Source organism: Manis javanica, chromosome 8, assembly GCF_040802235.1.
Source record: "Manis javanica isolate MJ-LG chromosome 8, MJ_LKY, whole genome shotgun sequence".
NCBI classification, from domain to species: Eukaryota; Metazoa; Chordata; class Mammalia; order Pholidota; family Manidae; genus Manis; species Manis javanica.
In genome coordinates this window covers 65,572,465-65,596,752 of record NC_133163.1, presented here as the reverse complement: position 1 = coordinate 65,596,752, position 24,288 = coordinate 65,572,465, and the positions used below count along the sequence as shown (strand labels likewise).

Genomic DNA, 24,288 nt, shown 5'->3' with positions numbered 1-24,288 from the left:
ACCTCTTTAAAATATACCTTCCTCTTTTCTATTTCCCTTATTCTAGCTCCAAAAGGCAGGCTTTTTTATTTGTGGGAAGAAATCTATGGGAGAAAATGTTAAGCCTGTGAGTATAGTTTTCATTCATTTCATATGAAATATATTTCATATATTTTAAAGCCACTTGATAAGTCTGTTTTATCTTTGGGCTGAGATGAAAATCAACACTATACTTTTCCAAATAACCTTATCTAGCCTTACATTGTGCCCCATAACACAATAGAATTAATATAAAATGCTGCACCATTATTGGTTCTTCTTACTCCAGTATTGACCTACATTGTAAAGTATCAAATATACTTTTGGCTTCCAAGAATCTGGCACATAAAATAAGTATATAAGTGCTGTAAATGATGCTTTGGAACTTCCGCACGAGTGGGTTATTTAACCCAGCATTTATTCAAATTTCTACATATGCATCATATCATATGACAGATGTATTTCTGAAACTTGTGTAAATGGGGTTTTAATACATAGTTTGAAAGCTGATCACTTTTAAGGACTCAGTGTAAAATCAATAGGAAGTCACAACTTAAATTATGCTTTGATGGTTCTTTTTTGCACATAAGGTCCCTAAATTGAGATACACTGCTCTTGCATAACTTTCATAGAATTTTTAGGAGCAAAAGCTGTCTTTTCATTATCAAAGAGCATATATGTAATATGTATATGTATATGTATATGTATATGTATATGTATATGTATATGTATATGTATGTGATCACATGAAGCTTTTTAAGTGTTTCTTAGAAGGGTGCTGGTGTGGTAGGATTTGGGGCTGGCTTACTGGAGACATTGGATATTGAATTCTGCTTCTGGTGGGGAAAGATTTTCTGGAGACAAGGGTTGGTTTGAAACTTAAGAAGTTAAAAAATAGAAGTTGAATATTATCCTACTCTTCATACATTATGTCAGTTTAATAAACCTGAAAAGCTACAATATTAGTACTCTTCAAACATATCTATTACAGTCTTAGGAATTAGTAGCTTGAACAATATGAAATTGCCAATATTTGAAAATTTTAGACCTATAAAAATGGCAGTTGGCAACTGACAGTTTTATGTGGCTCATTATAATTGTTTAATGGAGATTAACTCATTTTAATGAAAATTGAGTTAAACCCCCAAACACTAGTAGCAAGAGCCAAATAGTCTCATAGAGTATGAGAGCTATCTCATTAAAAACATGATCATTAAGGGTTACTTCATGTGAATAAAGCCAATATGTATTTTTTATATCCTTCTTTGCATCCTTTACTTCTTTGTTTGGCTTTTTAAAAAGAACTTAACTGTTTCTGCCAAATGCTGCCTACACTGTTTATGAGATCCAGTGACTGTGACATACATCCTCAATGGCTGAGAGTTGATATTTAGCAGGATTTGGGATGTTTTTGTGAAGGTTCATCCTCTGGTAGCTTATCAATGACCAAATGTATGTTACAGTTTTAGGGTTTCTCTATATGTACTATCTCTGTGCTCTTCTTTTTTCAATTCCCTACAGAGAATCTGAGGTCATTGATTTTAGACTTTTCTTCATTTTTTAATGTAGTTGTTTAATGCTATAAATATTCTTCTAAGTACTTCTTTAGCAACAGTGTAGGAATTTTTGTATGTTGTATATTTATTTTTATTTATTTAAAAATGCTTTCTAATTTACTTTTTGATTTCTTCTTTGACTCTTGATTTAGAAATGTATTATTTATTTTCCACATATTTGGGGATTTTCCAGAGGTCTTCTTGTTATTGTTTTTATTATTCTAACAATTTCATTGTAGCCCAGAGCATACTTTCTGTGATTTGAAACTTTTAAATTTACTGAGACTTATTTTATGATTAGGATCTATTTGGTAGATATTTCATGGGTACTTGAAAGAATGTGTGTGTATGTGTTCTGCTGTTGTTTGAGGACTAATTCTAAAGTGTCAGTTAGGTCAAGCTGGTTGCTAGTGTTGTTCAAATCTTCTCTATATGTATCCTTACTGATTTTATGTCTATTTGTTCTATCAGTTATTGAAAGAGGGGTATTGAAATATCCATCTAGAACTGTGAGTTTTTCTGATGCTCCATGTAGTTTTATCAGCTTTAGCTTTATGTATTTTGAAGTTCTTTATTTAGATGCATTTAGGATTATTATGTCTCCCTGATGAAATTATTCCTTATCATTATGAAATGACTCTTTTTATCCTTGGTAATATTCTTTGCTCTGAAATTTACTTTATTTGATACTAATATAGCCACTCAACCTTTGTTTTAAAGTATTTTATCCTTTAAGGAGTTTCTCTAAGGTATTTATGCAAAAATAAACTGTTAAACTTCTTTTATTAATGTATTTATTTATTAAGCTGTAAGTAGAATTCACTGGTAGTTTTCAGAAGTCCTGCAATTCCATTTTCATAGTCATAGGGTTTCTACTGTCATCCTTCCTCCATTGTTAAGTGACTGTCATTTTACAGTAGGGTAGCCTTCTTTCTATGTAATGTATGGTATCATATATTTAACATGTAGCATGAAATGACCACTGGTCTGTCAGACTGTATGCCAGTTATAAACAACAGGTGTGGCTTTACTACTGCATGCTTTCTAAATATCAGTCCTTGAATAAATAACAACTGATGACGCCTGAGGTAGGTGTAAGGACCGTTTTTCCAATCATGCTATAGTGCTCTACCTTCTGTAGATACCTTTTTTTTTTTTTAAGAATCTTTATCTGTTTAGAATCCATAGAACAATTCGATAATCAAGTTAACCTGTATATCAGCTTCTTAAGGCATGGCTTCTTTATATTAAGGGACAGTTCCATAAGGGAACTTATTTAAAAATTTTTATTTTAGATTTTGGCTGAAGTTTCAGGTAGCAAATATTTGTTTATGAATTTACCAGTCATTTATTGATTATTATTTTGCCAATTATTAATTTACCAGTAATTTATTTATCCCTCTAATTCTCCCAAATGTCAGCTATTGGGCATTTGAGGGTGAACAGTACTATCTGGTTCTTGCCCTGAAGAAGCTACAGTAGTCAGGGAGAGAAGCCTATTACAGGTTCTAACACATCTAGGATGAAGTGCAAAAGCAATGTGTGGATGATGTGCAAGAGGGTACCTTCTGGCCTTAGAGGATCTCTCAATATGTAAGAGCCCAAAATAAATTCATTCACCTATTTCTAAAAAGGTAGCAACTATTTTATAATGTATACCCTCTTTCATTCTTACAGAGATTTTTACCATGTACCTTGTTATCAGTGTATCTCCAGTGATTAATTTTTACATCCAATTCTGAGTTTTCAGCAGAGTTCTCACTCGCTTACCATGCTCCATAGAGCATATATTACCTAGTAGAGTGCCTTACACTCTCTTGGGGCTCAATAAATATTTGTTGAATGAAAGAATGAATATTTATCTCTGTGTTGCTCACTGTATGGTGGATATAGGAAGAAACTGGAGCTGTTTTTCAGCCCTGTCATGAACTGGATATGAAGGGAGTGACTATCACAAAGATGCTACAGGGCAGCACTCATGGAAGGCATCTTCAGGGCCTGGGAATGAGCGCTCACGATGGGCCAGCAGGATGGATATCGGAGCAGAAAAATAATTCTGTGTGTAGAGTCTTCTGTGTACTGAGAATAGAATTCAGAGAAAAGCAGCTTTTAGCACCTCAGGCCCTGGGTAGGATTTCCACATGCCTCTGTTCCTGGCCATATAGTGTATCCTCAGCAGGTTGGTCATGGGAATGAATTAGCTTCAGGGACCAGCTAGGCCAGGGCAGCTCCAAGGGGTTGGAGTGCTAGTTTGGTTAGGCTAGTTTGGTTATATTGCCGGCAAAGTGTTCAGAGGATCTGAAGTACCAAGTTGATAATAGTTGGTAGTAAATAGTTCTGCACATCTTCCCCTTTTCTTTTTCTTGACAGAAACATTCTGGAAACCGTTAGGTAAGTACAATTTAGAAAAGAGGGAAATTTCTAGAGTTCAGTCATGTAGGTACATGAGTGTTCATTTTATTATTATTATTTATACTTTACATATAAATTATATGTTCTTATACATATTAGAATATTTCTTATGATGGAAAACACAGAATATGAAAAAAATCCTTCTGACATATTAGGTGAAAGAAGCAAGGTGTAAGAATACATACTGTATGATTTCATTTATATAAAAATCCAGAACAGGGAAAACTAAGCCATTTTATTTAGGTGTGCATACTAACTAGGTAAAATGATAAAAAAGAAGCAGGAAGTGATTACCATAAAATAATAATATTGATCACCTGTAGGTGAAAGGTCATGTGGGGAGCATCTTAGCTGTTAGCATCTTGGATGTCAATTTCTTCAGCACAGTGATGGTTACATGTATGTTTGTTTTATGATTATTTGTTAAAATATAAATTTATGATTTATAACTTTAACCTATGTAAGCTATATTTCACAACACTAAAATAAAAAACACGAGAAAAATAAAAATGCAGCACAAAAAGAGGGAGAGAGAATTTTCATTCTTCTTCACTCACTTAGGGCTATTATCATTCTTTATATAATTAGGAAAACTGCCCCTTGCTTCAGGTTTAGATGTTGTTGATTTTGGGCTTACATAGACAGGTTTCTGTGTATTATAATTTGACCTGTTAAGAAGAGGATTATGGCTGATAGTACAAAATATTGATATTGGTGCTTAGAATAGAATTTGGGTACATTTTTGATGCAGTACTAATAATATTAAATAAATGTTATTACTAATATATTAATCATGTTTGAAATATTACATAAATTTATTATCAGATTTATCATTAGTGCATACTTAGTATTGTTATTACAAATTTATTAACTAAAAATGACATTGAGTATTGTATATCTGACATGCTTCATTTTTTCAAACATTGCTTAAATAGAGATGAAGATAGACTGGATACAACTTTCATTTGTTATATGGTTTTTAACTTTAAAAATCTGACAGTTGCAGTTGGTAAATCCTCATTTATACCAAATACCTACTTTTTAAATGTAGAACTTGTTAAGTAATGTGTCAGATAAAATGGTGGCACATATGTGCCAGATAAAAAATTAAAGCTTTTCAGTAATAATTTGTGTTTGTATGAATTGAAACACTATATCCTATTTAGCTATTGTCTATAAAAGTTCAACTGTAATTAAATATATTTGTGAGAAATACCTGAGACCCAGATTTTGCTTCTTTTCTTTAGTATTTTTGTGCTTGACCCACTTAGATGAGGTCTTTACTTTCAAGAAAAAAGAGATGAGAAGAGGGAGGGAAAACTCACTAACATGTTCATAAACTTGATCCATGGAATTATCAACAGGAAATATAAACAGATTATTCTTAGAATGATCCTGCTTGCAAAAGACTTGAACACTTTTTTGTGGATAAGTAGGCACCCACACACATCCCATGACTTGATAATTTGGCATGTTTCCACAAAGTATTAACTTGATAAAATTATTTGTTGATATTTTATGAAAATGAGTATTGCGATGTGTCTGAAGGATTCTTATTACAATTGATGTGTTTTTGATTCTTATTACAATTGATGTGTTTTCGATTTTTGTGTTGTGAAATATAACTTGCATAAGTTAAAGTTCATAAATTGTAAATTTATATCTTAATAAATAATCATAAAACAAAAACATGCATGTAACCATCATTACAAGGAACGAGGGAAAAACATAATAGTCAGCTAATTACTGTCTCCTGTGCTTGTATCACTCGGGGACATTGCACACCCTTGTCCTGAGTCTCTGGTTGGGAGGAGGGCACACATGCCAGTGGTTGAAAGTGCATCCACGTAGCCTATCTATGCAGCATTGGTATAGTGTGGTCAGTGTGGGTGCTAATACTAGCTAGAATGGTGAAGAGCTGATGGACAAACAGAACTGAGCAGTTCTTACTTTGGTGCTGATCATCACCTGTGGGGAGAAGTCTCTATATTCCCCATATCCTTTTCTCTACCAGTTTTGCCGAACGCTTCTGGAGTCTAAAGGTGTGATGGTCAGAGCCACCATCATAAGATACTCTTCGCCTATCCCTTTTACCCTTGGTGTGAGAAAATTTCTTTTTCTTTTCAGCTGGGGCAGGTATGCACCCAGGGGACTTCAGGATGGACTTTCAAAGGAACAAGGTTTGAACCCTGCAGTTTCTCCCTGTGAGTGCAATCTGGACTGTTGGCCCAGCACTGCATTGGGAGCTCTGCTCAATGCATTCATTCAGGGGGTGAGGGTTCTTACTTTACCTTGAGCAACATTGTCCAATGAAAATATAATTTTTATAAAAATTTTATAAAAATATAAATTTCAAGTGCTACCATATAGGACAGCACAGATCCAGAGGCTCTGCCATTTTTCTAGGACCTCAGATTTCTCCACTGGATCTTTTGAATCCAGCCAGCAGACTGGATGGAAGAAACAGTACATAGAAGATACCAAAGAAGATTTTAGGGATTATGCCTGGCAATGAAGTATATCACTTCCACCCACATTCCACTGGCCAGTAGTCAGTCACTGATCCCACCTAAACTGCTTGTGGCACCTGGGAAATACAGGTTAGCCCTGAGCCCATGAGGAAAAGGAAATGAGTTTGGTGAACACATAGCAGAGTCTCCACCACAGCAGTAAGATATTATTGTCTACATTTTACAAATCAGGAAATTGATACCCTGTTAGACAGGCTAGTTAATGGGAAAATTAAATAGACTTCAGATCGTCACTGTAGAGTCTGCCCTGCCTCATTCCCTTATTTGTCCCTCATCTTCCTCTTTCTGTCCATGTAGATACAGTTCTTGCAGAAAACCTAATGTCTTCAGTATTTTATCTCATCAGCTCTCCTAGGCTGCTCTATGACTTAATGACAGTATCCTATTACTGCTGTTTTGGAAAAATAACAGGTATCCCAGTATAATGAAGCAAATGTGTCCTATTACTGAGTGGTTCAAATAATAGTACTATTGTGAACACTGCATTATCATTTTGAGTTGGGCCTTCTCCTTCCATGTACTGAAGCTCCTCATTCAAAGCAAAGGATTATTAAGGTCCTCATCAAGCCATTTCAATCAATGTATAAATTACATTTTATGATATAATGAGCAATCTGTTTAATTGAAGATTTTTGCTTTTTAAGTGCTTTGAATAGTAACAGAAATGCTCTTAATGGTGAAATTACTGAATTGAAGTACTTGGATAAGCTGTTTTATTTCTTAGCTGGAAGGGGATATTTTAGATGGAGACATAAGATAATATTCCTCAAAGCAAACTAGTGGTAAAGAGTGATGGCCTTCCATGAACTACTGATTATGACACAAATGTCCATCAAGGGGAGGTTTTATCAAAAACATAATTAGACCACTACTCTTTTTCTCTGAATTAAAAAAACTGGTTTGGGTGTTTTCTGTTGTCTTAAATTTTTGAATAGGAAATACATTCACAGGGTTCAATATTTAAAAATATTAAAAGATATATATTGCAAGGTCCCCATTCAACCCTTCCCTACCCCAACCAGGTTAGGTACTCATTCTTATGTGTTTCTTTAAGATTTTTCCAGGGTTTGTATATGCATTTACAAGCAAATGTAAATATATATATATATATATATATTTCCTACTATGTTATTCTATACACACTATTTCGCACCTTGCTTTTTAAAGTTAATGGGGATCTTTCTATGTTGAATATAGGGAACGTTTTTATCATCATTTCTTTTTTATGGCTCTACAGTGTTCTACTGAATGATTGTACCATGATTTACTAACTAGTCCCCTATTGGTGGACATTTAGTCTCTTTCCAATCTTTGGATATTAAAAATTGAATTACAATTAATAGGCTTAAACATAAATCATTTCACAAAAGGTATAAATGTATTGGAGCATATATTCTTAGAAGTAGGATTGCAAGTTGATGTGCACATGCATTTGAAATTTGATAGAATTGGCCATATTGCTCTCCCGGTGGTTGTACTAATTTGCCCTCCAACCAATTGGAATTGGAATTCCTAAGAGTGCCTATTTCCTACATTTTGCCAATAGATTGTTACCAAATTTTTGAATTTTTACCTTGTAGCTGAAAAATGATATTCAGTGTAGTTTAAATTTATATTTCTCTTACTATGAGAAAGTTTGAACAGCTTTTTACATATTTAAGGACTATTTTATCACTTTATTTATTTAATTTATTTCCTTTACCTGTTTTTCAGATGTGTTGTTGGTCATTTCTTATTGATTTGTAGAAGCTGTGTTAATCTTTTTTTTAATGGCTCTGGATTTTGAATCCAGAAGACCTTCCCCTGTGCAAGGTTACAAATAATTTACCTATTTTTCTCAGTAATTTTTACATTTTCATTTTTTGCATTTAAATCTTTGGTCCAATTGGGATTTATCCAGGTACACTGTGGATTCAATTCAATTGTTTTCCAAATAATTTAGGTATTACTTTTTTATCCCATTAATTTGAGATGCCTCTTTTATTATATGCTCAAACACACACATGTGTCTGATTCTACTTCTGGACTTACTCTTTCCAGTTGTCTATCTGCATTTATGTGCCAGTATTACCCAGTTTTAATTATTGAGACTTTATAATATATTTTAATATTTGCTGGATTCATCTGCCTTCATTGCCCTACCCCCTATTTTGTTGCTCTGGCTATTCTTGTTTGTCCATTCATATGTTAGGATCAGAATATTTCCCATCCCCATCCTTCAGCCTCTGGTTCAGAAATACAAAAAGAGACATTCATACCCAAACCCATGTGTAAATATGTCAGTAATAACAATTTTATGGCATTTGTAATTGTCTTGAAGAAATCTTCCACTTCTTTATAATTATACACACCCATATACACCAACACTTCTTAAGAAGATCTTAAAGAAAAATTTTTTAAATGTCTAGATACATGCCTAAAAACCAGCGCTTTACCTGAGTTATGAAATAACAAAAGACATCAGTGACTAGCATAGTTAAGTTGAATTATTAAAGGGTTTTTGTTTGTTTGTTTTTTCGCAAAGTTATTAAATAAAATTCTTGACTGTTTTCTCTCCAGCTTGGTTGGTATTGTGTCTCTCCATCCCACAATTTGCTTATTATTTGTCTACGATATCAGGGGATCATAGCACAGCAAGCTTCAGTTTAGGCATTTACAAAATTATAGAGAAGTAGTTGGTTTTGTTCCAAAATTTGTAATCCTGTGAATACTAACGTAAGCAAGGCACAATCCTTCCCCTCAAGGGCCTTCCTTTTGGTGCTTCAACATGTAAAATGCAATCTTGCTTTTAAGATGGAAGGCTTTACAATTAGCAAACTGGTCTCAAATTAAGAAAATATATACATTTAAAATAAGAAAGGGTAAAAGGAAACATCAAGATGCAACACCCCCATGGCTTTGTTTACTAAGTCCTGTGTTCCAGTATCAGAATGTATTTGGCTGGCTCAGCACATGTAGTGGTGGTGTTTTTCCATTTTTACCCTTCTTTTCCTTCTTAGATATGCAGCAAGCAAGCTCCTTGACTCAGCTGTGAAGTACTTACCATTGCAAAGCAACACATAATTAAATGCTGGAATGAGTAGGGCAGGCAAGTGCTTTGGCTTTCAGAGGGCAAAAAATTCAGTTTGGTCTGTAAAAGGCATAGCAGAAGAGGCAGAGCCTGCACTGGGCCTTGAAAAAAATTTGATCAGGTACAGAGGCAGATCAGAAAGACAGTTTATGCAACAGTAATGTCGTGAGCAAAAGCCAGAGCCAGGATGAGTAAGGCTTATTTCAGAGACAGTCTGAAACTGTCTCCTCTGAATCTGGGTTGGAGGTGCCAGCCCGTTGTAGGCTGGCAAGGGGGACTTGGGAGGTAGCTGGTTGTAGCCCGAGGAACAACCAGGGCCTGCGGGCCAGAGACCCAGATTCTGCTACTAGCTGTGTTTCCTTGGCAATTCATTGAACCTGCTAAACGACATGATGGCATCAGATTATGCCATAATTCAGAAAAGTCTCTAAGCTATCTTCCTATTTTAAAGTATTCTGTGATTTCTTTTGTGGTGGTCCTTGATAATTAGCATATGAACTTTGCAGTTTATCCTAACATTGCAGAGCCTTTAAGGTTGTTCAGAGTAAGGAAATCACATAACAAAAGGGGGATTTCATTACACAAAGGGATATTTATTGGTTTTAAATTCAGCAAAGGATGATTGCCCTTTGAAAGGCAGTTACACATATTGGAGGAAGGAAACCATCACTGAGGCACACCAGTAGTTCAGACAGGATCAGGGCAGTTGAAATAGGAATTAAAAGAAGGGGGCATAAGGGGAGCCAAGATGGCAGTGTGAGTAGGACAGTGGGACTCTCCTCCCAAAAACATATATATTTTTGAAAATAAAACAAATACAACTCTTCCTAAAAGGAGGGGGCAGACAAGAGATATTGCTTACTCATTCTTTATTGATGATAAGAAACTGTACTGGGTTCTGGGGAATCCAGTGATAAGCAAGACAGAAGAGGTCTCTATTCTCATGGAACTTAACATTCTAACAAAAGGAAAAATCAGCAGAATTTGGTGATTGGCCAATAGAGTCTTTGTGCCTTTAAGAGAACAATACTTACCCTAACGCCTAACATCCAGCTTCACAGGATTGGATAAAAAATGTTGTATTAAAAAAAAATACTGTATTTTCATAAAATGAAATACATGTAGCCATAAAGAGTTATGACACATACTTATTGACATGAAAGAATATTCATGTTATGCCATTGAATGAAAACTAACACAAATGTAGAACACAGAATAGAAAGATATATACGGTTTTGTCTGGAGAGTAGGATTATTGGTGATTTATTTAATATTCAGTGATTGTTTATTGAGTGCCTGTGGTATGCCAGACATTGTTTTGGGCTCTAGGGATAAATGATAAATAAGACAGACATAACCCTTGACAGATTTTTGTCTTGTCTTTTTAACTTTTTTGCAAAGAACTCATTACTTCTTTTACAAATAATGTTATTACAAAGTTTTAAAAAATCCTCCCATTGGCCTTCTGTGTGATACCTGTCTTTATGACTCCTTGGCTGTACAAGTGAAGTAGAGGATGCACTGTTATAAATGATACTGTCTTGGCCTATGTCTCCTCCAGATGCTTATGCAGGAGGGGAGGTGGTTCCAGGACACCAGCCTCCTCCTGCTTGGGGTGGATCAGGGCACTGCCTGCTCTTTGGCAGTGGGAGGGGTCAGAACTCCCAGACTCTGCCTGGCTCCAAGGAAAATAGAGTCCTGCTGGTGAGATGTGTGCCTCTACTGGCTTTTTATAGCCCTTCTAAGGGCTAGTCATTCCAGCTTTGGTGTCTATTTACATTTGCTGTATGTTACTTGACACCTCTTTATTCCTGTTGAAGTTGCCTCTCCCGGAAATCTCTGTCATTCCATAAACACTGGCAACTGCCCTGCAGTGCAGCTGACCTCCCAGTTTGAAAAACAAAATGTATTCTGGCTACATTTAAAGGGAATTTTGCGGTGACTTCATGCGTGAGGACATGACTGTAATATCTTTGTGGGCAGACTACCTGAAGGGGTATCTGGCACTAGCTATTACATAGGTTCCAGCACCTTTAAACAGACGCCTGTGTGTTACTCTTTCCTTCCTCCATGCAGCTCTTCTCCCATGACTACTACTAACCATGCGTTTCTGCTAGAATGCACTCATCATCACCTCCTATTTTTAAAAGGCAGGATCTTCGTGTATATGCTGAAGAACAAACAAGCAAGCAAAAATCACCAAATTATTATTTTTTGAAAAAGATGTCATATTCCTTATAATAAATAGTAAATATAAATAAATATATGGATACATATAAGAAGAAATAATTACCTACAATCCTATTCCCCTGAGATGTTTTGGTGTATTTTGTGTACTTACTTTACACAGTTGTTTTCAGCTTTGTTCTACCACTTACGTAGCCTATGAATAGATCTTAGGTTGTGTCTGTACCAATATTTTCCACTAAAGATAAGCCTATTCTTTCTATTAGCGAGTGAATGCTATCATAATTTTTCCAGCATCAAGATGGCCTCTTGGCCCTGATTGTAAAATGACAAAATTTTTCTCCATTTAAAGGAAGTATCTATCTTATTTTTCATGTGCACTCTGGCTAAAGGAAATCACTGAAGCTAAGCTGGCCAATCAAATCCTCACTCTTTGTTGCTCTGTGATGAAACCCAGGGGCATTTTAATACAGAGACCTCCTCAGGGTCACTGATAGTCTTGACCTTTGCACCAACCTGAGGGAGAAAGGAGAAAAAGAGATCCCTTTGCTTGGAGCGTGAGAACCTTCTTGACATTTCTGTGAGCAATCCCGGAGCACAAATCCTTCATGCAGTGTAAGAGGACAAGCAACATTTGACAGAGTTTAATTAGAGCCTGCTTTTTACTAGTTTCAGAGATAAATTTTCCTTAAGAATTTCCTTATTGTCGTCATTGTTTTCTCTCTGATTTGCATTCAGCCTTTTCCAGTCTAGACCCCTCTGTATTGGCCCTCACGGCTGAATCTTGCTTCTGTCTGCCATTCAGAGTATGAGTCATTGTCAAGATGTCATGCAGTTCCAAAGAACCAGGATCTCTCATGTTTGGGTGTTCCAGCTCTTTCGTTTACTCACAGAGGCCATCTCCTGTTACCCTCTTATATTAACTGCTGATAATTCCTTTATGTCTCTAATTTCCCACACCAGGCCTTTTTCTTTAGCCACACACTTCCTGCCACACATTTTCTCCTCCCTCTGTAGAACTAAACTCCCTCTCTAGTGCTTGAATGCAGCAACTGTCTCATTTTAAGTGTCTTGATGATCTTTCTCCTTCCTGCTTTTTTTTTAGCTTTAATAGTATGCTATTTGTAACCTGTCTTCTCTCTTTTTATTTAAAAGTAGATAAGGTCTAAATCATAGAGAAACAATAAAAATTGTCTTATCCTTGTAAATCTCTCTTGTGGTCTTTTCTTCTAATATTTTCTATATCTCCAGCTCATTTGCAGCTTTCATTTTGTTTCTTTAATTTTATTACTCATTATTAACTCACTTTACACATCTTGAATTTTCACTAGACATTCACAAGATGGTTTCTGTCTGCAATTAAATAGGGGTAGTCGGGTATAAGACCTTGATTACTGTAGGGATGAGTTTATTAATCATGGATTAATGTTAAAAGGACTGACCTGAAGTTTGGTTGGTATTTGTGTTTGCTTAGAACTTATTTATTGTCCTGCTTTTCCTTTTGTGTGCTCATTGTTAGGTCTGAATGATTATTCTATCTGTATAATCAGAAAATTCTTCCTCACTAAGTTTATAGTCTATCTAAGTAAGCCATGAGGTTAAAAATGGTTTAACAGGTAGAACTAATCTGTAGGTTTGGAGAAAGTGCACTGAAATTGACTTTCCTTCTTAGCCAGTTGCTAATTTCAAATGTAAATTCCTTTGAGGAGCCTGAATGGGTGTTATAGGACTATTTGAATGGATCCTTCATTTTCCATTTTGGTGTGTCATTGGGGCATTAATAATGGATGGTTGCTGCACTTGGTGGTCAGATATGTTAGTTTGATCCATTTTTATTTCCCAAAGGGGCCTCTGGAAAAGGGCAGTGAGAGTAGATTTGAAACCACGTTATTGGAATTCAATAACTTTCATCTTGCTTTGTATGTCTAGTGCTTGCAGAAGAGCAGCTCTAATACGGAGAGTCAGTCAAGCATGGAGCAGGCAGAATACCAAAATGGATTTTCTTAACTAAAATATAAGTTGAATACTGTGTTTTAATTTAGGCTCTGATCCTCAGCATTAAATTTTCCAGAAAATGTGCTAGATGTATGCATTTTGCTGTTTTTGATTCTGTAGAGGAAGGAATAATAGGAACAAAATAAATCCACCAATACAAATTATTTGGGTTGCTGAAAGTAAACAACAGTTTATACAAATTGTGTATTTCAAAAATTCCTAAGCAATTGTGAAGGACTGAAATTTTAGTGTTTTAAAGTATAATCCCCAAGGGAGTGTTTAGTTTTTGTTAGGTCTCCACTTTCCTGGTAATTAATCAAAGGCTGTGTAGTATCTTGAAAGTGGAAAATTCTGAATTCTAGGGTATTGAGGTCACTGTTGAGTGATATAACACAAGATCTACTTTGTTAAGTGATGGAATCTGTCCTTAGAAACAGAATTGGTCCTCCCTTGAACATTGGTATGAAAATGTAGAAGAGAGTTGATGATCTATTCAGTCATGCTCTGGGACAAATCAATGAATCAAATTAAAAGGAAGAGAGGATGAATAATTTTTACATTCCCATTCTTTTCACATGATTAATTCACTCAGGTCTTTATATCAAGTGTGCTCAACTTAAAAAAATAATCAAAGCAAAGCCGAGTTAAATGTCTTAATAACCAGTGATTAATGATATGTTATTTATCTGTTAGTACCTGGCTAGTAGCATCTGACCACCTGACATACAGCCCTAAGAAAATGATGAGGGGATGGCTATGAATGAAGTCTCTGCCTTTACAGAAAGAATGCAGGGAGTCTGAAGACCCTCTTGTGCTGACATTGATGTTCAGTCACCTTGATATTGTACTTTATATAACTTACAATGCGTAGTCCAACCTTGATTCTTTGACTGTTGTTCTGCCATGGGAACAGACTTCAATTCTTTGTTGTTAAGTTTTACTCTTTTTCTTTTTCACAAAAGAAATGAATCTATAGTGAAGAAAATTTAAAACATGAGAACAGCACATTAAAAATCACTTGTAATGCTGCCGCCTAGAGGAAATACTATGAACGGCTTTGACATCCTTTTTAGTTCTTCACGAGTACATATAGCTATAATTTTTATAGAATGTTTATAACTGACCTTTTCTCAGCTAACAATATGTGTTGAACATCCAATGCCATTAGTGTATTTTGCATCCTCTCTTGTGATCATTTGGCTATTAGAATTTTTTACCGTTATAAACAACTCTGTGATAGGATTTCAGTAGATAATCCATTATTGCCCTTGGAGAGATCCCCAGGAATGAAATTATTGAATCAGTGAGAGGCAATAGGAACTACACAGAAGGCTAATTGACAACTTGTTATTCACAGTTACAGGGTCTTAACCATGGCCCCTAAAATTAGGTCTTCACAGGGCTCTGATGCTATGAGGTTTCAGTTCCTGTTCTGGACTCTCAAATATGAGATCTAAAAACTCGTGTCTGTAATGTTAGCTCCCAACAGGCATGTTGTAGGTGTTTAAATACAAATCAACAGCTAAGTTAGTTGCTGTGGATATTTATGTGGGGGAAGAAAACATAGAAACACATCCTTAGAAGTTGTGCCATAGTCTTAGTGATCTAAATATATTCAGAGTGCATTTAAGAAAGAGGTTGACCTGTAGAAGGTCACACCATGAGTCAGCAGTGAAATTCCAAGTAGGACCTTTATCTTCTTAACTTCTTTTTCCCAGCATAAAAAAGTATTTATGAATAGGTCAACAGAAATCATTTGTAAATGAATCTATATAACTTTAGAACATAAATTCTTAAATGACTGAGTTGAAGAGAGAGTTATGGTAGTATAGGCAGGTGGAAATGAACCTCAAAGGAATATGTGTGTATGTGCGTTTGTGGGGAGGGAGGCAGCATTGAAGGGTGGCAGAGCAATGGCCTGAGCCTCCTATGGAGAACAAGGAAAACACAACCAAAGGGGCAACTCGGGACATTAAGCCTGGAATTGGGTTTGGCACCTTGGCCTTCATTCTGAATGAACCGTAGATCTTTCCTCCTCTGTCTGGTGGTATGAATCTGTGCTGTTAATTCAGAGCATATGGCAGGGCCACCTACAGGAGCCAGAGAGATACTTTTCAGTGTCCACAGGTCTGGAACTCAGGTCTCCTGATTCCCAGTCTAGTGTTCATTCTACTACTAATAGGAAATAGCAGTCATTTTACCAGGATTTTCAGTAGATACACAAAAGTTTCTGAGTTAATAAAGCTCAGGCTGTACATTATAGGATGGTACATAAAATAAAAGAGAAAGAAAAAGAAATCTTAGAGCTTGAGAGTAGAAATCATCCATCCATCACTGTCTTTACAGATGAGGAAACAGGCTCTGTGTTCTATTGGAACAGAGCTAGTCAGTACAGAGCAGGGCTGAGAACACAGACACTGACACTCAACTTGGTGCAAAGTCATATGGATACATCTTGTGATGCATTTATTCTTCCTCATGATAATCTTCAAGCCTCTATTTCATGGTTCATGAATTCAGTAGCACAGCATCAGCATGTATTAATATATTTGCATGAGGTACTGTCCTCTGTAAAGCAAAACAGACAAATGCAGCACTTTGCCATACAACAATTTCTTAAGAAATTCTCATAGAAATAGACAGAAATGACATATAGCCAATGAATAAACAGAGCAAATATGTAAATTGCACAACTTTTGCCATGTGAGAAGGTAAATGAAAAGATCCTCACAACCCATTGCTTGATTAGAAGACCGATTTTCGTCATGGATAGCCTTAAACTGATAAGTTATATGACTCACCTCTGCCATGTTGTTGTTATACTGGACAGAAAAAGAAAGAGTGCACTACCTGCACCCCTGCATGTGACTGCACAGGATGGTGAAGTTTCTTTGGTATTTTTATTCTATGGTTTCTTCTGACAAACCAAAGGTTGTCCTGCCCTCTTCTGTGGTGGCAAAAGCCACCTTCACCTGGTTATCTTATAAATGCCTGTCCTAGTCATTTGCTTCAGGGCCACTGTTAGTATTAGGATACTATTAGTACTGTTATTCTGAAACTATTATGTGTGTAATGTGAGATAAGCAAATGAGTAATTATGGGATCTTTGACTTGCTTCACCCCCTGTGTTCTTGAGAACAAGCTTCTTGGTGCAAAAGAAAGGAGATACAGATGTAGTCTGGAAGGTGTTAGGTAAAACCCAGAGTAATGGATGAATTGGAAATAGCACTTATGAAATCTTAAGATGTTACATTTTTAAATAGTTGTATATCCTAGCTCTGTTAATTAAAAAAACCTAGAAACTGTGACTAACCTAGTATTGATGAGCATACTTATGCAGATGGTGGTCTGGAAAAACTTTTACCAGGCTTCTCAGAAAAATGGCTAATTTCAAGTCTGGAAATACATAAGATAAACAAGGAATCTATCAAATACTACTAGAATAATCAGCTTGAAGTCACATCGAAGGGGATCCCACTGGTCAGTGAGCTTCAACAATGTTAAGAAATACAGTGGTTCAAAACTCATCAAATATGTTTAAATCCATGAATAGATGGATGGATGGCTGCCTTTTGGCTACCTTTTTAATATGACAGAGAACCAATTCATTATCTTGAAAATGGATAAAGAAAAAGAATCAAGCATTTATATCGACTTCCTTTTATGAATTGTATCACTGTAATCAAATAGTTGATGAAGGAAAGCATCTTCTAATACAGTTATTCCAGTTTATTAGCTGGAATGAAAAAAAAAGAAGATAGAATTAGAATATCATTATTTTCTAATCCCCAGTGCATTAACAGATGTAGTTACACAACTTCAACTACCAGAACAGTCGGTGCATCAGTTATCAAAAAAGAGCAAAATTAAGTGCCTCTTGAAGAAAGAACACAATACTATTTAGAATTTTGTCATAGAAATTGAAACTGAGATTGATCAAGCCTTAGGATCCAGCTGCTAATATGTAGGAGGAAATGAGGACAGAGGAGCCAACACCTGGGCTGCCTCATGTGGCTGCAATCAACAAACCCAAATTGTAGGAAACTCCACAGGTTTAATGCCCCAGAACCTTCAACAGGCAAATGCATATGAAAGAGAAAGGAATATAGATGGACTCTGTAGATTAAAAAAGACTTAAAAGACATATCAAGTGAAAAACCGGGAAAAAGTAAATTATAGTGTCCAGGCTTACATACTTGGGTAATAAAACCGTAATGAGATGGACGGAAGTGATTGCTATGCAAGTCAGGGTGGTGACTTGGAGGGAAGGAGTGTCGCTGATGGAGAGCAGGCACATGGACACATATGGCTGGCAAAGTTCTAATCTTTGATATGAGTAGTTGTTACAAGGATGTTTGACATAATTTACTAAGCTGTATGTTTTTGAGTGATATTCTGTATCTGTTTCATTTTTACATAATAAAAGTATTAAAAAACAAAGAAACAAGAGAAAGCATGTGAGAGAAGCTTGCAAATCTGATGCTGCCCTAGAGATTATCACAACACTGTCAACAGTAGGTAAATAAAGTAGAAAATTATGTTCTGGGGCACAAAGAATGTAACTTCTGCCGTGGATACTTCTGTGTAATGTCAGTGGCAGGCCACCTTTCAAGTGCTGGGAAGTTTTGTTTCTATAGCTGTGAAAAGCAGGCTTGCATGTAGTTCCCATGTCAGTGCCAGTCATTTTGACAGACAGCTTATCCCCCAGTGAGTGGTTTTCACTACGTGATGCTCAGCACTCTGGCACCACGGCCACTGCGTGCTTAAGAAAGTGCAGGTTCCTTGGTTCCATCTCTTTTCTCGAAGGGAGACCCTGGAATCAGCATCATCAGCAAGCACATTGCAGTGTGAAGACCACCACTGGCTTCTCAGTTGGTTTCTACCTGAAGTCAGTTCTATAAAGATGCCTTCTGAGCAGTTTCCAGGTGAGTTGTTTAGAGTTGAGGCCATAGCTGTCATTTTTGTTAGTGAATGAACTTGGATTTTGAAACTTTATCTAGTGAGTCATGTAGAACCCAGAATGTAAGTATGTCTAAGCAATAGCCCAGTTAGAAAAACATCTCCTACCATGTATAATAACAGTTGTCAATTTTCTTCTCATCTTTTTGCTCAGGGTTTTTTCCTTCTCAAATAAGTCAGAGCCTGGGATTAGGAATTTAAAGTGGTATCCCAATCAGTGATTCCTCTAAATCTTTAAAAATAATAATCCTGAATGAAAAAACTTCAAATCACAGAAAGCAGAACAATCCAGATTTGGATATGGCCAGGTATGGCCAGACAGAACTTCTAATTGGTCATTTCTTAGTTGAAGGCAAAGGAGATTTTCAGAGTATGAAAGCAGAAGTACGAAGGCTTCCAAGCCTGTATTCAGCATCTTATCCTCTTCTATCATCTCCTTCACTCTCTGAAATGCACATGCTATTTTAGCACCTCTCCTAGTCAAAACAGAAAATGATCCAATGTCAGTTACTTATATTTGCTGATTGAGTGCCAGTAAGTGTGGATATGCTTAAGAGATGAAACTAAACTACTACTTGTTTTTTAGGGATTCAGTTTGATTTGTAAAACACAGTATTTTGTTCAGTCAAATCCAACTCTACAAACATCCTTTAAACACTGCCCACATGTATGGCAGTGTCCTAAAACAGTGTAGCATTATAGGTACAAAGACAAATAAGATACATTTCCCATTTCCAGAAAGATACAGTCTGGTCAGGGAGATGGATGAGTAAAGCTAATGATTAACAGCAAAACCACTTCTACATAAATAATCTTATTTGAGTTCTTGCGCTTTCCGAATTTTAGCAATTAAAGGGATAACTCCCATTTAGAACAGAGTACTGAAAACTTTGGAGAGAAGTACTGTGATGATCATAAGAGTCTCAGCATTCCTCCCACCATTCTCCATCACAGTCATTCTCAGTATGACAAAGAAGAAACTAGGACCATTAGAAAAGTATATTTGTTAGGGAAGGGGTAGTCTACTTCTGGGGAAATAAAATAACTTGTCATAAGAGCATCTCCAAGTCTGTCTTTTGGAGAAAGTACAGTTTATAAAGTCAACTGAAAATGGCATTAACACTCTGCAATAGGAAATTTTTACTATAAAGTTGCAAGTTTTAGTTCAAATGGTTGACTTGTGACTTTTTGTAACAAGTGTCTGTATTTTAAAATATAAAGTGCATGTATTAAGTAGGAATCTCTTCTCAGCTTTTTCTAATGAATAGACACATATGGTGAACATATGGGTAAAAGACACTTTTCTTTAATCATTCATTTCTATAATTCATAATAAAGAAAATGAGCAGTCACAACACCATGGCATTTTGCTGTAAGACTAAAATATGTATACAAAGTACATCTTACATTTATTTCTCTTCTTACTGACTTTAGAATATGAAAATTTTTTTATTCTGAGTGTAATGATATGCTCTGAATAAGATGAGTGTTTATAATTTTTGAAACTCTTATAGGAAAAAGATGGAATTGGAAGTGAGGAGACCTGCCTAGCCTTTAAAATAGGCCTTAATTCACATTTATATTAGAAAAACCATTTGAATGTGTCCTGCAGTTACACAAATGTAAGTTAAGAGGGTTTTTAAGAGAAACACTGAGATTTTTTAGGGGAAGAGAAGAGAAACATTATTTGGGGTTGTAGATGAATGAAGAAATACCTGCCAATTGCAGTTGGTTCCTATGGAGAGGCAAGTGGAGTTTTTGGGGGGATTTGCTATGTTTTCTCATTTGGCGATTGCAGGTGAGGAAGCAAAATGCAGAGAGGAGTGGGAGGTGTTGCACTTGTAGAAATTCCTGAAACTGAGGTGCCAAATGTGGTTTCAATACCTGCCATGAGGAAGTTGCTAGAGGGGTGGGTTTCCCTCCAAATGCTCATGGAGCCCTGGAGACTGGCAGTTTGAGGCACTTTCGCAGAATATTGATCCATGGACACTTGTAATTCATGAGGAATCCTTCAAGATGTTTGAGAATGGTTGAGAATGGACATAGTGGCCTTATGTTGAGGCAGCAAACAGATCCCCTCCCACAGACAATTAGCAGGGACTGAGGCGGTCACACTCACAAGAAAGGGGAGCACTCACAGGAAGGGTGACCTGTTTTCTATCCCATGCTGGTGAAACTGGACATACTGGTTAACTGTACATTACCATTATCTTAACAGCCCTGTATCTGTCTGGAGAAGATAAGATACAACTGAAAAATATACAACAATCTTACAAAAAAAAGAAAAGGCACCTCTCTCACATAAACACGCATCAAAATTAAAAGAAAAATACGAATCCAGCCCACTAGAGTTTGTTTATACATGGTCTCAGATCAGTGTTTGTATCAGCTACTTCAGTAACCACAGAAGAGTCCTGTGTTAGTGACAGGCAGCAGCAGCTGCATTTTGAGATCACATGGTTTCAAGAAGATTGAGTGAAGTGGGCAGTTGGCAGCATAATGTAGCCGGTGCATTTTATGCTCTGAGTAATTCTAAATGTAATAAAGGCTGCCATGCTATATGTAAATTAAACAAGAAAATGGAGAAAATCACTTGTGCACTCTAACATAGTAATGTCTATGGAAAAAATCTTATATAACTCTGAAGATACATTGTTAACCACTGTCATTTGCTTTAATTCACTTTGAGATGGATTTCAGATTAGCCTCATTTTCTTTTATACGTGCCAGAAAATAATGTAGAAGCTATAAAATCAGGGATGATGATAGTAGTGCTATGACCCTAAGAACTGTGCTATTTGTAATTTCCAAGAAACTGAAGGGAACCAAAATAACCCAAAGTGTATGACCCGAAATGAACTTCCATGTGTATTTTACTGAGAGATTATAAACTGGTTTTCTTTTCTTATTTTAAAAATTACCATACAGCAAAATTGACATTCTTTTTTGGTGTGCAGTTCTACAAATTTTAATTCATGTGTAGATTTGTATAACCATCCTCACAATCAGGATACAGAATAGTTCCATCACCTCCAAAAACTCCCTCATGCTATCAATCTGTAGTCATGCCCCTTCCCACCCCCAGTTCCTGGCAACCACTGGTCTATTCTAAATCACTACAGTTTTATCTTTTGAGAATGTTACATAAATGGAATTATATAATGTTCAAATTGGTTCTTTCACTTAGCATAATGCCTTTGAGATTTATCCAAACTGTTGCATGTATTAATTGTTCTTTTCTTTCCCCAGTTGCTGTGCATTATACAGATGTACCATAGTTTGTTTATCCATTTACCTACTGAGGGACATTTAGATTTTGGTGACTATGAGTAGAGCTTCTTTTCATTTTTTTGTGTGCCTAAGTTTTCATTTCTCTGGGATAAACACCCAGGAGTGAGATTAATAGGTTATATGGTAGTGTATGTCTAATTTTGTAAGACACTGCTAAGTTGTTTTCCAGAGTGATTGTACTGTTTTGCATTCCCCCCAGCAGTCTAGGAGACTTCCAATTGCTCTGGAACTCCTCAGCACTTGGTATTGTCAGTAATTTTTTATTCTAGCCATTTTAATAGGTGTATACTGGTATCTCATTGTGGTTTTAATTTGCATTTCCTTAATAGCATGTGCTAATAATCTCAATTTTCATGTGCTTACTTATCATCATTATATCCACTTAGGTAAAATATTCAAGTCTTTTGCCCATTTTATGATTGTGTTGGTTGTTTTCTTACTGTTGAGTTTTGAGAATTCTTTTTATGCAATAGTTCCCCCCTTATCCATCATCTCACTTTCTGTGGTTCTAGTTACCTGCAGTCCAAAGCAGTCTGGAAGCAGATGCTTCTCCTTCTGACACATTGTCAGAAGGCCAGTAGTAGTCTAACATGAAGTCGCAATGCCTATGTAACTTAATTTACCTCACTTCATCTCATCACATAGGCATTTTATCATCACAAGAAGAATAGGGTACCTTTTGATGATGATGATAAAATCTTGATAAATTATATGAAGTTGCATCTGGTTGCCAAATAATAATATTCATAGGAAGTGAGATGTATTAGCTTTTATTTGTTCTTAACAGAACAAGAAAGGGGGCTTCTGAAGGTTAACAGTTTGTCCTGATATCCTTGTCTGCCTTTCTCTCTATTTGCCTTTCCTATACCTCCATAGTCCCAGAGTTATCTAGCTGTCTGTTCCTGGACATGGCACACAAGGGGTGGGAGCTGCCTTTAAGGGCAAAAGACTGAATCTGCATTCCTAAGAGTGAGAGAAGTCCACACTGGTAGATATGTCCACAGTAACCTCATCCCTTGGGAATCAGAAGATGAATCCAAAGGTCAGAGAAGAAAGGTCTGGCAGAGACAACACTGGGGGAGAAGGGCTGGAACCAACAGGAATATTGGCCTGAATTAGCTGTGAACAGGAGAAGTGGGATCATGTCAGGCTAAGATTATGAAGGGTGAGTTTCCAGGAATAACTTGCTTTATACAAGAAGGACAGGTGGGCCTAACCATCACTCCCACTGATGGTGGAAAACGTTCCAGGGCTGTCACTCATACAATCTGCAACAACCTCATCCCTTTCATGACCTTACCTCCTCAGTGGGCTTGTAGTTTTCTGCCTCCTAACATGTTCTATCAAAATAGAATAGAATCTGAAAACAAACATTAACATTTGTTGGGCAGTTATAATTCACAATGAATTTTAGGTAGTATCTCAGCTTAACCAGTCATTACATGGTGTTTTAAAATATCTAATTATGGAATGAAAGATTTTAATCTCCTATTAATACACCTAATAAGCAGATGGGGAAGAAATATTTTTGCTTATAGGTCCCTAAGACATGTATATATAACCAGTCCTGAAGTGGTTGTTTCTTTTCATATTCCTAAAAAACTGTGGATCTCTACTAAAATAACTGTTTTGTTTCCTAATAAGTAGCACTACAGAGCTCAAAAGGTTGTTATACACTGAGCAGTTTAGCCATGTGAGCTGTGCCCAGTTTCCTGTGGCTATCTGCTCAAGTCACATATCCAGGCAAGCTGAACACCAGGGATTCCTTACATGCATCAGTTGAACTCCAGTCTAGCCTCCTGGCCCGCTGCCTTCCACTTCACCTTGTTAATCTAGTACCTACAGGGCCTCCAACAGGTCAGATCACTTAGGGCTGTTTAATTCCAAACAGTCCTGATGGGAGGAAGCCATTCAGCAAGTCATTTTTAAAAGTCTCTAGTACCTAGTTATCTGACTACATTAAAATAAACAGAATGTCCATAATCTTCAGTTTCCTTCATATAAAGGTCCAGCAAACTGGCAACAGTTAAGGGCCTAAGCATCAGAAGCTTCAAACTGATTATTCTTTAAATATTTGTTTGGTAGAGGGACCAAGAAAAGTGGATTTTTCTAGTATTAAAAAGTACGTATAGATTCAGAATCACTCAATTACCTGTCTCTAAACAAACCTCTCACCAAATGATCACAGCATAGTCTGTGTTTCGAGGTGTGTATACATACTCTTAGGCACATATATACAACCCACACATATATCTGTAGTTCTTGTTCC

At 36.3% G+C, this 24,288-nt stretch overlaps 1 protein-coding gene across 6 annotated transcripts in view; it reads left to right on the top strand.

Moving 5' to 3' along the window:
• The window catches only part of AKAP6 (A-kinase anchoring protein 6), a 627,130-nt gene that overhangs the window by 285,642 nt on the left and 317,200 nt on the right, over positions 1–24,288 (top strand). Inside the window, exon 2 of one of the 6 annotated variants that reach the window (XM_073211387.1) lies at positions 47–106. The exons of the other annotated variants lie outside the window; for them this stretch is intronic. Within the exon in view, the coding sequence (XP_073067488.1) occupies positions 86–106 (21 nt within the window). The 5' untranslated portion in view covers positions 47–85. The remainder of the gene's footprint in view (positions 1–46; positions 107–24,288) is intronic. 6 annotated transcript variants of the gene reach the window in all.